Source organism: Cyrtonyx montezumae, unplaced genomic scaffold (assembly GCF_038088225.1).
Source record: "Cyrtonyx montezumae isolate F1298 unplaced genomic scaffold, pur_monq_1.0 scaffold_24, whole genome shotgun sequence".
NCBI classification, from domain to species: Eukaryota; Metazoa; Chordata; class Aves; order Galliformes; family Odontophoridae; genus Cyrtonyx; species Cyrtonyx montezumae.
In genome coordinates this window covers 1,681,282-1,695,882 of record NW_027071981.1, presented here as the reverse complement: position 1 = coordinate 1,695,882, position 14,601 = coordinate 1,681,282, and the positions used below count along the sequence as shown (strand labels likewise).

At 43.2% G+C, this 14,601-nt stretch overlaps 1 protein-coding gene across 1 annotated transcript in view; it reads right to left on the bottom strand.

Moving 5' to 3' along the window:
• Positions 1 to 486, bottom strand: part of REL (REL proto-oncogene, NF-kB subunit) — a 30,129-nt gene extending 29,643 nt beyond the window's left edge. The window contains exon 1 of the mRNA XM_065739426.1: positions 366 to 486. Within this exon, the coding sequence (XP_065595498.1) occupies positions 366 to 372 (7 nt within the window). The 5' untranslated portion in view covers positions 373 to 486. The remainder of the gene's footprint in view (positions 1 to 365) is intronic.
• Between the last annotated feature and the right edge of the window lie 14,115 nt (positions 487 to 14,601).

Sequence of the window (14,601 nt, the reverse complement as noted above, 5' to 3'; positions counted from 1 at the left end):
CTCGGTCTAAAAAACAAACCCCACCTAATTACACTTCTAAGCGTAATTACCCAATAGAAGACTCCTTATCTCTGCCCCTCCGCACTCAGGACACCTTTCCCTAACACACACAGCCAGCACCCGCGGAGCAGACACGCGCGGCCTCTGCTTGCCGCCCAAGCGCTTCTCCGACGCCGTCCTCAGCAGCCCGCTCCCGCCGACTGCGTACGGCGGAACAGCGGACGGCAGCCGACCCGGCGCTGCCCCGAGCGAGGACGCGCCCGGCGGGAGGAAGGGCGCTGGCCGCCGCCCCGAACCGAGCCGCACTGCGCGGCACGGCACAGCCCGCTAACCGCTCCCCGCGCTTCGCCCGGCCCGCTGCTCACCCGCCATGCCGACAGCTCCGCGCCGCCGCTGGGGCCCTGGCACCGCGGACTGCCCTCCAGGCCCGCGCCTCACACGCACGGAAGGACGAACGCAACGCCGCCTCCGCGCTCGCCGCCCTGCTCTGGGGGGGAATTTCCCGGCCTAGCGGGCCCGCCTCCCCGCCCGCCCCCGCAGCGCCCGAGCCTGCGCGGGACGGCGCGGCGCGAGAGGGCTGAGGGAGCGGAGCGGCAGCGGCTGTGTGTGGAGTTACGGTTCCGCACCGACCGTGAAGTGCAGGCTCTGGGGAAGGACGGACCTAGCTGCTTCCCTGAACGCAGCTTTCAGCTCCGGCTGCTGCTCCTTCTCCAGCCCGTGCTGCTGGTGCCGAATAGGCCCGCGCAGAGACACCGGGGGAACGGCTTGTCCCTGAACAGAAGCCCTCTTTGTGAGGAAAATATTACAGAGCGCGTGCTGATGTGGAAGGCAATATTCCAGGTGATAGGACCACCATCTGATAGGGCTAAAACGTCAGTACCCGGTTCTTTCCACGTGTGAGTCTTCAGGCCTGCATGATCAGGCTACCCGGAGGACTATTAGAGAAACTGAGGAGATTGATAACACGCATCAGTGTCTATGAAGCAAGCTGTTGCTTTACAGTTTTTCTGTTTGTTTTTTTAAGAAAAAGTTCAGTGGAGTGTACTTGTAGCATCCAGAAGACTCTAATTCTATCCATACTCCTTTTCTAAAGTGAAAACAAGCTTTAATAAAATGAGAGTAAAGCCAGTGATGGAAGTGCTTCGCTGTGTCAGATCAGTTAGCATCTACCAATGGAAAACAAGATAGATTTGGCTCAGGAAATCCCAGCACAAAGTGACTGGAGAAAGGACATTGTGAGTGGAAATTTCCTGCCTGGTTCCCTCTGTGCTATAATACGCACAAGCAGACACATAGTGAAGAGCATATTTCTGGGACAAAACAAACCCACCGTAGCTCTTTTGTCTCATGCTCATGTTCCAAAACTAGGGGGAAGCTGTACAGCAGGACAGAAGTCTTCTAAGGCACAAGACCAATACCAAACCAAATAAATGCAAAGCCCTATTCAAAATCATGAAAGTATATGATTCTCTATTCCAGTGAGTACCTTGTACGCAGTTTTACTCTGCCTCCAGATGAATTTATGGCATGGGATCATCCCTATGAGAGTGATGCAAACTTGAGAAGCGCAGGATAGTACTAGTAATCACAGAAACCCAGTCAGCAACTGAGACAACGTTTAAGAACATGTCATAACTTCGGGCATGTGCAGATCTTTGCAAATAGGATGGAATTCCCCTCCTCTAACATTGCATAACAAAAGCCAGGTGCATCACTGATTTTTTTCAGCTGGCTACTGTGTAGCCAGAGGCAAGATACCAGAATTCGTAGACCAGTTTGATCCAGTGCTTCACTTCCTGTCTTCCAGTTAAAGTAGTTTAAGATCCCATTTTTCTCCACTTATCCAAAGACAAGTCCTTGCTCCTGCTTTTTTTGCTTTTCACCAGCTGCCACGCTGGCCCTGTTAACCTCTAGACTGCTGAAAGAAATCCTGCGAGGAATTCAGCTTCCTAATCTGACAGAGAACCATGGAATGTCTCAAGGTTCATCACATTCCAGCCCTCTTGACACAGGCAAGGTTACCAGCCACTAGATCAAGTACTAGATTGGACTGCCCATCCAGCCCAGCCTTGAACACCTCCAGCTACAGGACATCCATAACGTCTCCAGGCAGCCTGTTCCATCACCACTCAGTAAAAAACTTCCCCCTGATATCTAATCATCTAGATCTCCCTTCCTTTAGTTCAAAACCATTTCCGCTTGTCCTATCACTATCTATGTATGTAAGTAGTCGATGACCCTCATGTTTATAAAATCCCTTTAAATACTGGAAGGCTGCAATGAAGTCTCTCTGCAGCCTTTTCTTTTCTACGCTGAACAATCCCAGAATGGCATGGGGCAGCAACAAAAAAAGGACAAAGTGGGAAAAAAAAACACTAAACAAACATCAACAACAACAAAAACCCTCTAATTATTCATATGGCAAAAAACAGCGTGATTGATAGGATACTTGTCAGCCCTAGGACGACGACCCTTCAGTGGTGCTTAGCACAGGCATTGCTCAATCAAGTCTGCTGAAGCCTGCTCTGCTGTGGAAGCAGCAAAGGTAAACGTGAGTCTTTTGTTTTCTCTTCCCAGCTATCTGACATATCAAAGATAAGCCACTTGTCACCAGCCTGATTAAGCAGGCAAGCAGGCATTACCGTACTTATAGAACAAGGCTTTTCTAGTATGGTACTTGGCACTAGGAATAAAAATCATAAATTTTAGAACTAAATATATTGACCACTTATGGAATAAAAAAGTCCTGCTTTCTTGACCACTGCATTTCATGTCTCATGCACTCCCTCGAACACCGATCTCCTATGCCTTTAAAAAAGTTTTTATTAAGTATGTGTTGTGTGCTTTTGCTGTGTTGGTTTCTATTTATGTATTTATTTATTTTAACTCTCAAACCCCTCTTCTTTAAAAAGACTGACAGATCTTTGGTGGTTAAAGCTTTCATGGTTATTGCTCCAATGCAGAAGCCATTCCAAGAAAAGTCATGGCTTCCAGATTAATGTTAAACTCAAAGGTTGTTCCAGCCATTTTGCTGGGAGCACTCCTGTATTATGCTTTTAATTTGTTTGACATAGAACAATTCTACCGTTCCTCCCCTCAAAACAGGGTGGAGAGAAAGGAAATGCTACAAGGGAAAGGTTGGTCTTGTGGATAAAGCACAAGGCTCTGACTCAGGAGACTGGAATCTGGCTCTTGGCAAGTCACCCTTCTGCTCTTAGGCAAGTTGTTTAATTCTGAGCTTCAGCTTCTCCAGCAGAAAACAGAAGACACTTCCTTGCTCTCACACCATCTCATTCATTTATGATGCAACCTCGCAAGGAAGGAACTGTTTATTATAGAACCATAGAATCCTTAGATTTGGAAGGGACCTCTGAACGCCATCTAGTCCAACTCCCCTGCACCACAGCTCCATCAGGCTGCCCAGGGCCTGATCCAGCCTCACCCTGAAAGTCTCCGGGAATGGGGCATCAACCACATCAGTGGGCAACCTGTGCCAGTGCCTCACCACCCTCACTGTAACAGACTTTTTCCATATATCCAACCTGAATCTACCCTGTTTGAGCTCGAAAGCGTTTCCCCTTGTTCTATCATTGCAGACCCTGCTAAAGAGTCTGTTCCCTTCTTTCCTGTAGCTCCCCTTTTAGATACTGACAGGCTGCTACTGGGCCACCTCAGAGCCTTCTATTCTCCAGGTTGAACAGCCCCAACTCTCAGCCTGTCCTTGTAGTGATCCATTCCATGGATCATTTTCGTGACCCTTCTCTGGATGCACTCCAACATGTCCACATCTCTCCTGTATTGAGGACTCGCAGCACTCCAGGTGAGGTCTCACAGCACAGAGCAGAGGGGCAGTTATCACCTCCCTGGCCCTGCTGGCCATGCTGCTTTGCATACAGCCCAGGATACAGTTGGCCTTCTGGGCTGTGAGGGCACGCTGCTGGCTGCCATGGTTTTATGATTTTTGTAATTGGTACCCCACATCATAACACCACGTAGTGCACTGGGAGTTAAAGAGTCAATGCTCCAGTTCTGTGGATCATTGATAGCTCCAGGTATACCTGTGTCAGAAGAACTACGTACCTTGAGGACTTTGCATTGCTTTGTGGTGGTTTTTTTTTTCCATTTTCTGCTCAGAGGAAAAGATATCAACTGTTTGCATGTCATGAGACACAGGCCCTTTTCTTTTGGATGGACCCAGCAGCTCCCTGGCTGTCTCACCTTCTGTGGTGGTGGTCAGACCTTCTGACTGTGGTGGTGTCAAAAAAGCATTGGGTTCACCTGCAGAGGATAACTATCACTTCTTCAGAACTTTACTACAAGCCTTTTTTTCACTTCAGGGCATTCAAAAAGCGTTAGGCCACTTAACTTCAGTTTTGGAATGCAATATATACAGCCATAATTATAAAAGAAAAATGAATTGTTTCGATACAGAACAACTGGATATGTCTTTCAATTTGTAGTCTTTCAGGACATCTTTTTAAATCTCTGGTCCAGTGACTCATGCACTGTACAATCCAAGGATTACACCTAGGAATCACAGAAAGCACACCATTCTTCAGGTTGAACATATTTTAGGAACAAACTCACACGTAAAGCCTTCCTACATGTGTAAAGCATATCTACACACGATTTGTAGACTGGCCAGCTGTCATCTTATCTGGGCCTGCTCTAGCCCTTCCTACAAACTGCCCAGAGCTGTGTCATCGTGCCACCTCACCACGTAGAATCTTAGCCTGAAGAGCTGTGAGTAAGCCACATCCAGCACCACTGCTTCACACTATTTGAATAGCAGTCCCAATGGGTTTTGACTTTATGCACGTATGCATCTGATTTACTGATATGCTGCAGTAAAACCATTTACATTTTCTAAAAAGCCGATGTTCTAGTTAAACTATAATTTTTATCTGAGTTTTCTTAGTTACAAGGCTAAAGTCCTTTTGCTTTCGTCACACACAGAACAGCAATCAGTTCTGCTGTTCACAGTATTTTTCATTTGGCTGTTGCTCCATGAACTTCTTAATTCTGCTTTTAGGACACTCGGGGCGATGTTTTATGTCTTGTGTAATCAAAGTAGTGGCTGGCCTCTCTCTCATAACAACATATTTGATAAATGACGTTTTACCTGTGTAGAAATTCCACTCCTCATGAATGCTAATATTGCTAAAAATAGCTAACATCCAAATGAAATTCTCAGTCCAAAATATTATTGTGCCTTAGGTATAGCGTATGTGTAAGTCACTGTAAGACTCAAAGCATTTTCAGGTATTTCAGATGCCTGGAAGAACTACTTTCCTCTACATGAATAGAGATATACATATCGATCTTGTGACTTATTTTTGATTAAACATATCAGCTAGGGAAAACAGGAATTCCTCAAGTAATTCCTGTTGCACAATACCTCGATAAAAAGGAACTGAACAGATTCTTTGTGCAGTAAAAAAAACACATTCAGACACAGTCTGTTGAATGGAAACAAAACAGACATACGAAGAGAAAATTAGGACCACAAGTTGCTTCTGTCACCTAAATGCAGGAACTAAGGAAAGGAGACTGCCTACCCCAACAAAGAGATTAAATAAGTGGCAGTGTTATATGGAAAGTTGGATATTAAAAAACCAACTGCTTAACACACAGGTGTAGAAAAAATGAGCTACGTCACTAGAGCCACTAGTGTCCTGGCTCCAGCTCTGATAAACTCCAGTGAGACTCTGGAGTACGAGCCAAGCCAGCAGTGCTGAAGATCTGTTTCATGAAGACTGAGACTTGTAATTGCTAGCCAGTGCCTACCAGTGATGGTAGACCACAGCAGCAGAAGCATTTGTCTTTCTCAAGCTCCTTTGGGAAAACAGGACAGGAAAGCACAGAAGGACAGTTGTAATAAATGGATGCACCAGAACTGACATTGTTGCAGTTAAAGTTTAGATGACAAGAAAATAACTAAAATTAAAAGTGAAGGGATTTTACTCTGTTAGCCAGAGCTAGGCTACGAGTTACCACATGGACTGTGCATAAATTACAGAAAACAAAGATAAACAAATCCAAACCAGAGAGGGATAACCTCGTAATTTACTCTGGGAGAAGTAACAAGCTATTGTTATTGTTTCTTTTTAAATTGCAAACCCTGACCTAAAACCCTTACTGCATCTGGACAAGACAGGAGCAGTTAGGCCATGAGGTTTAAAGTATGTAGAGAGGAACTGCTGTTTTCAAAGCACCATTCACATGACTGAGAGACAATCTGCGAAAAGGAATGAAGTCAGGGATCAGTTACTTTTCATTTCTCCTTACCTTCCTTAAAAGAAAATAAAGAGCAGATGGCAGCACAAGACAGATAAAAAGAAACAAATAGGGAATTCATCTGGAACATTAGAGCTGGGTCCCAGGAGAGCCCAGAGTACCCTGACTAGGAAAGCAAGAGCACCTCAGAAAGACAGTAAAGAGAAGGATGACTGAGTAGAGTCATCATCCCACAGGTGTATACTATGAAGACCTGGTGCTGTGTGGCAGGTTCCCAGAGCTCCTGGAGATGGGCAGAAAGATGAACTATGAGTTTGATGCCAGTGATAAGATTCTGAAGTTGCACCAAGGCTTCAGTCCCAGCAGTAACACTGCCAAAAGCAACAAGCACCTCTTCACAGAGCTACTGTGGGACTAGCAAGACTAAAAAAGGTGAAGTGAGTTTAGTGAAAGCTAGCTTTGCTGCCCAGAGCAACAGCTAGGCTAAGTGACCCTACAAAGCACAAGGAAGAACAGGCATCTCAGTGCAAAGGTTTTAATGAGTTTGGAAGAAATGGCAATCTGCAGGAAAGCTATAATTTTTAAGCAAGCCCTTAGTTCACCAACGTTCAGCTTGACCTGACAGATAAAGTGAAAGCAGACCTCCAGATTTCACCAGCCTTCCTGGAGGCCACTCGTGAGTCTGACCATGGGTAAAGTGCCATTCTGCTTTGCCACAGTGCAGCCAAACCTTGAAACCAATCAGACATACAAAGATGGAGCCAAAAACACAGATTCTGCTAATAGGAAAATACTGAAACCCAGACCATCTGAACAGGCGAAACAAATTGCAAACTCTGCTGGCTATGTAGGTGACTGATTCAGGTGTGTAACCATCAAGTTGCACATGGATTCCAGTCAGCCAGCAGGTGCCACAGTGAGCAGTGATGCGGTGCTCAAAGTTGGAGATGAAAGAGGGAGAAAACCAAACAGCTGTCAAAGACTCAGAAGTCTGCAGATTCAGCCACACTGTGAAAACTTGAAAGGAAGCAGTGAAAAGAAGCCAGAGCCTGTCACTCTGGAGGGTGCTATTGCTGACCAGAATGACAATTACAGATGTAATCAGGATTTGATGTCTGGACAAATCTCCCTAGCCTAGGGTGAGAAAGATGGAGATGGCTTTAGCAATGTGCTTGAACTGCATTTTCAGATGAGCCTTTCCTGCCGTGCTACAACATTCAAATGTGTCCCTCTCAGGCACTGCAAAACTGGCTCTTATGCTCAGATGTGACGGGGGTCCTCACTTTATGAGTTACATCCTTCACCAACCTCTGGTGAACCAACAGGCCACTCAACCTGCAGCAATAGGCACAGTTACTCCTTTACGTATATGTGTTCAGACACAGTCATTTTTGTAAGGAAGAGACACAATTAAACATAAAATATAAAATATATTTTCTTTATATAAGAAATCTGAATTCTAGTTGGATTGGTTTCAGATTTTTTTATTTTTAACAAGAGTTTTTACTAACTTGTTATATTTCTTTAAATGCACGCAGGCTTTGGAATACGTTTGGCATTAGTTGGTGATGCTGGTTTTTTTGTTTGCTTGTTCAATGAAAAATGCAGGCAGCTGCACTGCGGTCTTCTCCTACCTTAAGGTTTTGATGTTTTTCCCTTCCATTAGCTTCAACAAGTAGAAAACAGGCATTACAAGTTCCCATGGCGATATAAGTAGGAGTTAAGGAGGGTGGGGCAAGTAGATGTGAATAAAGCGCCCGATGATTTCTGCTGCCTTATCGTTGCCGTCCCGAGGTCTCGGCCTGCCGGGACAATTCACGCCGCTCTCCCAGCGCTCGGAAGCAGCTACAATACACTTGTCGTATGTTGGTAAATTGCCCCCTAGCGGTCACTGGGAAGATTTCCTCGAAGGGTGTGCAACTGTCACTTCCTCTGAAAAGTTCACTGTTTCTAATAGTCTGCTCTGCTGGCGTGGTTTCATGCTCCTAGCACAAGAGAATAAAAAGATCTTGGTGAATAAAGAAGAGAACTTCTATCTTTGCAGTATCTCCACGTCTGGCAACTGCTGAGGCGGCTTGAACTACTAATTGAGAACTGGAGGGAAAAACGTGGTCAGCCCGGGCAGCACAGGTGATGGCAGTTCAGCTGTGTAATAGGAAAGGATAGAGTCAGGCTGCACCCCTCAGACACCTCGCTTAACGGCTGTCTGCCACTGAGGAAGCATCTCTTGTTAGAGATCCCTCCTCTGAGGAGTTTTAAGCCCAGGTCCTCAGAAATGGGTGAGCATTCCATTTCCTTCTTTCTTTGTAACGCCTTCTCACTGTGTCAGTCCTGTTGCTGTTAAAGTCCGTTTCTCAGAGTGAAAGATGGCTAACGGTGTTCATCAGGGAAGCCTGTGTAAACAATAACCTGCCTAACAAAATTTGCACTTGAGTTTACAAAGTGTTTCTGTGAACCTCCATAGTCCTTTATTTCAAAAGCAAAATCAGGCAACAAAGCAAATTCTAAATCTGCTTTGAAAAATGTAACTTTTTAAGATTAAAAACCAGCTGATTTTGTTACCTTCTCTTAACCTCTAAGAGAAGAAATGAATGAGTTCAGATTCAATACAACTTCAAAGCTTTTGAGAGACTAGAGGCTCACTCTTGTTTCTTATGGTCAGCTATGTCTACATAAAACAAGATTTAAACTTAAGTATGCTTTTCTATTAGGCAAAATGATTAGAAGAAAAAGGCAGAAAAGGTTCAATTTGGGGTGCTCATACTTAGCCACAGCCCCAAGATTGGATAGAATTCTGAAGACATTTTTAAGTAGGTTTGCTATCTGAAGTTATCTGATAAATAGCTGGAGTAAACAGAAAATTACTTAAATTATGAACCTGGTTAAATGGGAGAGCAATTAACAACTGTTACTGGCTTGTATATTGTTAGTGCTGCGTTGTTTCTCTATCTTCACCCGTCCTCACATTCTATTTTCAGGATGTTAGGGCATTGGAACAGCTGGGAGTGATTTATTTCCCTACAGCACAGACTGGTCTAAGCCAGGAGTTCTCCATCTGCCTAACAACTCCATTAGGTGATAACTATGACCACAGAGTCACAGAATAACTTGTGTTGGAAGGAACCTTAACGCTGCCCCAGCTCCTAACACTAACACGGGCTGGTTGCCCTCCTGCTAGATCATTCAGCCTGGTCTTGGGCACCTTCCAGAGATAAGACATCACAGCTTCTTTGGGCAGCCTGTGCCATTGCCTCACCACCACCATTTTTTTTCCCCCTAACATCTAATCCAAGTCTCCTCTTTCTGTTTAACCAGACCAAACGAGCCCAGCTCTCTCAGCCTGTCTCCATAGGGGATATGCTCCAGCCTTTGGCCATCCCTCTCATCTCCTCTGGACCCACTCCAACAGCTCCATGTCTTTATGTTCAGGCAACTAACTATTGTTGGGCTGTCTACTGTATACGTTGTATTCACTGTGATACGGTTTGCCATCAGTTGTTTAGGCCAGGATTTGGTCTTTTTGGTTTCATATTGGTGGGTCTGTCAGTGCAATTATTTGCTTTTCAAGTTTCTCAGCTGTTAAGTTACTGTTGTTAATTCTTCTACCAACAATGGATGATGCCAATACTCACAGGCTGTGAAAACCCCTTAGCACAGAAACGTGAGACAACAGAAATGTTTCTTTAAAATCCTGTTACGTAGTGACAGTGTTTATCAAAACCAGAATGTATATTCCTCTCATATAACTAAGTTACATATTGTTTCTGCTTCTCAAATACTCATTATTAAACTTCAACACCAATGTAAACACTGATGCAGCTATGAATTCTAGCACTTAAGCTTCTGCAAATAATCCTATGATCTACATCATAAAAAAAAAAAACACTTGGTGGCAAGTGATCCAGTTACTACAGACTTGATCAGCTCAGGACTTGACATTTGGTATGCAGTTAAAAACTTATTTGCAAAACAGCATTGCTGTCATTGGCCAGGTGAAAAGCATGCCAGGTTACATGGTCACTGTAACATAGACAGACCTTTTCATTCACATAGCTTAGGACTAACATATACTCCTTTCCTGATGGCAGAGGACGTTGGAAAGGCTGAAAGTGGAAGAAGAAAGCAAGCCACTTGTATGATTTACTTTTCCATCATTACTATAACTGCTTGGAGTAAGGTTTACTAGCATCCTTAGAAGAATGGAAAAATAAAGCATACAGCTGAAGGGAAGCACAGAATGAATTATATTTAGTGTAGCAATTGCAGTTCCTCCCAGCCTATATGCATTATGAACAACTTGTATTTGGGCAGTCAAACCCTATGTCATGAACACCTCTATAATTAATTTGAAATAGCAAAAATCAGGTGTAAAGAAATGAAATGTTTTCACTCCTTTTAACAGATTGTTAAATTACTTAGCTATATTCAGCTGATTCACCACAACTGATGAAGCAGGGGTGTCCTGTCAGGGGAAAGGAGAAGGATTCAAATGCATCAGAGATGAAGGTGATGGCAAGAATCTCTTAAAATGATAACCAAACAGATTATGATTTATGAAAACAATAAACAGCCACGTGGATACTGCTTAACAGATTAATGTGCTTCTACATCCCTTTAATAGTGACCATAGCCAGCCTGTGAGCCACTGTTTTCTAGTAATACTAAGTTCTCTTTTGTGATATCCTCTGCCCCACACAAGCCTCTCACTAACAAACCTTTCAACTTCACAAAGGATGCTGGCTGCCTGCCAGCCCAGAGCTTTCTAACGCAGCCACGTGTATTGATGTTTTAAGAACAGAAGTTTGCTATCTTCATAAATTCCTGTTCTGGCTGAGTAAGATGGAGGGGAGACAGAATTCTGAGTGGCATTCTTTAGTTTGCTTTTCTACATACAAGGAGCGGGGGGCAAAGTGATGAGGCCAGACTCTTCTCAGCAGTGTGTGGACATAGGACGAGGGGAAATGGCCACAAACTGAGGCATAGGAAGTTCCACACAAATGTGCATGGGAGCTTCATCACAGTGCAGTGATGGAGCACTGGCACAGCTGCACACAGAGGTGGTGGGGTCTCCTTCTGTGGAGATGTTCCAGACCCACCTGGACACCTACCTGTGCAACCTGGGCTGGGAGCTGCTCTGGCAGGGGGTTGGACTCAGTGATCTCTAGAGGTCCTTTCCAAACCCTACAATTCTGTGACTCTGTGATCTCTTTCTTTGCACATAAAATACTAAAGCAGCAGAGACCAATTAATAACTTTATCCAGGAAGAATCACACTCCTGAAGACACAGAGATGTCAGCTTCCCTTGATTAGGTTTCAACAGCTTTAAGCAATGACACATTCTTAGGCCAGAGAGTTCACAGTGCTTGTTTGCAGAACAACCTTTGATTACAACTAGTTTGGTAAATTTTAGGGACGTGCAACAATACATTAGCAAAACAGCTGAAGTGTCATGAACCCAAACATGCTTTTATTCATTTCTTTATTTTTAATAGGTAAAATTTCCACTTGGATGGACCGGAATTTTGTCTGAGCAATGAAAGACACACAGCCATACAAATACTACCACTCTTTTAAGTATTGTAAGGGAGGGTTATCCAACAACTTGCTGTAAACTACCATTCATTCAGAAAGATATAACACACCAGTTCATTTTTATAACATAACCATACCTACTTGATTCAGTAGTTGCAGCCTTTTCCCTAATAAAGATGTGTAGCTGTTGCTGAAGCCAACAGTCATTTTAAATGCTAAATCTCAAGAGTGGTAGCTTTGGGTCTAAAATTCATAACAAAATCAAGTCTCAGGTCAGCTGTGAGCTAGAAGTAAACCCACAGCAAAACCTAGGTGCCACGCTGCTTGGTACTGCAGTTAACACACAGCTTAGAAATTAAATTCAGCAAGCAGCAATCTCTCCAATTCATTCAGTTCCACAACATTGTTTTGTGATGCTTAATGTCTTTGTGGCTTTAATGTATGACCTTAAGCAAGTAGTCTCTCATGCTAAGTGATACTCTGCATCAGACAATCTTCCATAAAAGATGATACAGAATAATACACAACAGTACTAAAACAACACTAGATTTCATGGAAAATCTGGTGGGTTCTCTGGTCCATCCTCTGTCAAACTAGTTACTATCATCCATCACTTATCAAAGAGGAGAAGAACAGCTTCCCCTAATATGCAGCTGAAAAAAAAAACCAAAACCAAAAAAATATCTAAGCAAAAGAAACAGCAACTGAGAAATAAAACAAATTCACAGAACAAGCAAGAGCTGATGAAATAATACAGTCTTGATCAGGAGTCACTAAAAACCTGTGGGTAATTTCTATGTTTAAGCCTTAAACTTTTCTAAGTGTTTTGCTTTTATTTGAGGTTTGAGACCTTTGCACAAGAACAGGAAAGTGCAGATGGGTTTCCCCACTGACATCACAGCCACTGAAGTAAGGGATGACCTTTAAGGCTGAAAAAATGCAAGATGAAGTCTGAACACCCCTATCTGAGCTCCACAGCTAGGCTTCTAGCCAACGTTACTAAAAGTTGAACTGAAAACATTTAAATAAGCAGAGCCTGGAAAGCACTGAGATACTACCCTTACTACTACCCTTACTGAATTTTCCCCACATGAAGTTATAGCATGGGAGAAAAAACCAACTTCATTACTTATTTCTGTTAGAGGAATAATATAGTAAATAGATTTGCAGTTTTACAGGCTTGTGCCAAATATTTACCTTGAATTACAGAGAAGTAAATATCTCTGTACTTACACAGTTTATCATTTAGTGTAACCCAGTGATGTGTGTAGTGGGAGAGTGAGAGAATAGGGGATTCCCTTGCTCCTTCATTGCTAGCACTTAACTGATTGCAACAGACTCATTTTCCTCAAAATGCAACACCCAGAGATATATTTTTGTCTCAAATGATTTTCTTAACTGAATTATTTTCTATGAAGTGGCTGCCCACAGTATCTATCATATTCCTATTGCTCGTGATTCGTCAGATTGGATTTCTTTCTGTAAATGTAAAGCCTACACTGGTCTGGTTCAAACTCTAACATATCTGCTAGTCTGTACAGTAAGAGGCACAGTATTGGTAAAGACCTGTAAAAACACCTAAAGTAAGTTGGAAAAACTAATGCACGCTGTGCCATCCAGCCAAAAAACAGAAGTGAACGTAATGACCAGATACGAGTCTTTCAATAAATACTTGAAGACTTCTGGTTTCACATAGATGATTCAGAGGCAGGATAAACATTCAGTTTTCTGAAGGTCTAATGCTTGCCTTGTTTAGAGGAGAATTGAGGGAAAAAAAGCAAAACCAGCTTAGTTATCAGGAATGTGTGGTAGTGCTCACAATGACAGGTTTATCCCCTTCTGGTTAAGTAGTGGAAAAGACTTTAGTTAAACGTGTATAGTGTTTATATGATCACTTTCTGTTCTTGTCCACTGAGCACACTGGAAAAAACTAAAAGTGGAAGAACAAAATTAATTCTAGCAATTCCTGCCTCCCGTGCCTACTGGCTAAAGCTCTTTTTTTCCCTGCTCATATTGCTGTCATTGCACTTTGTTAGTTATTGCAAGTCAACACTTCCTATTTTAAGACCATATTTTCAGTTACTTCCATGTTTGCAAAAAAAAGTTTCACTGGAGTATGACTGCACACACAGTTCCCAGCTGATTTTTAGGAAGAAGGTGACTCAGTCATTTCCAAGAACAAAACACGGGGAAAATACAATGCTTTAATTATATTCAAAGAACTCTACAGATTTTCAAGAAACTCTTCTTCACATTTCAGAAACAAGGACATGAAATTCAGTAAGGAAGTTGTGCTGGTGTCATTATTGAACTTTTTACTATTCCTTTGTAAAACCACACAAATCTGAGCACACGCTGAGCCTTTGAGAAGTCTGAATCTACACACGCTTGCCAGATTTGCTTAGGAACAGAAAACATTCAGCCTTCTCTCCACTGCATATACTGAAGAGACTGCCAGATATTTCCTGCTGCAGGCTGCCTAGCTGCCCAGAACTGAAACTGAAAGGAAGTAGGTTATTTTTCCTCTGATTTCAAGGCCACCAGGATATTCTGTCCATCAGCACAGAAAGAAGTACCACCCATTTCAAGAGCAGGATTTATTTGGGTGGAAGAGGAAGACAGCAAAGTGAAGGAAAGTCTCAGATCAGACAAAGTGAGAAAGTGTGAATAAGAAACAAGGATGGGTGAATGCAGCAGGATGAGTCAGACAGGGTCTTCCCTGCAAAGAGGAACTGTACAAAAGACAAGCTGTCTCAGTTTGATTTCTATCAGCTTCTTGACTGCTGAGAGCTCAACAAGTTGCATCTTCTGTAATAACAGAAGAAACAGTC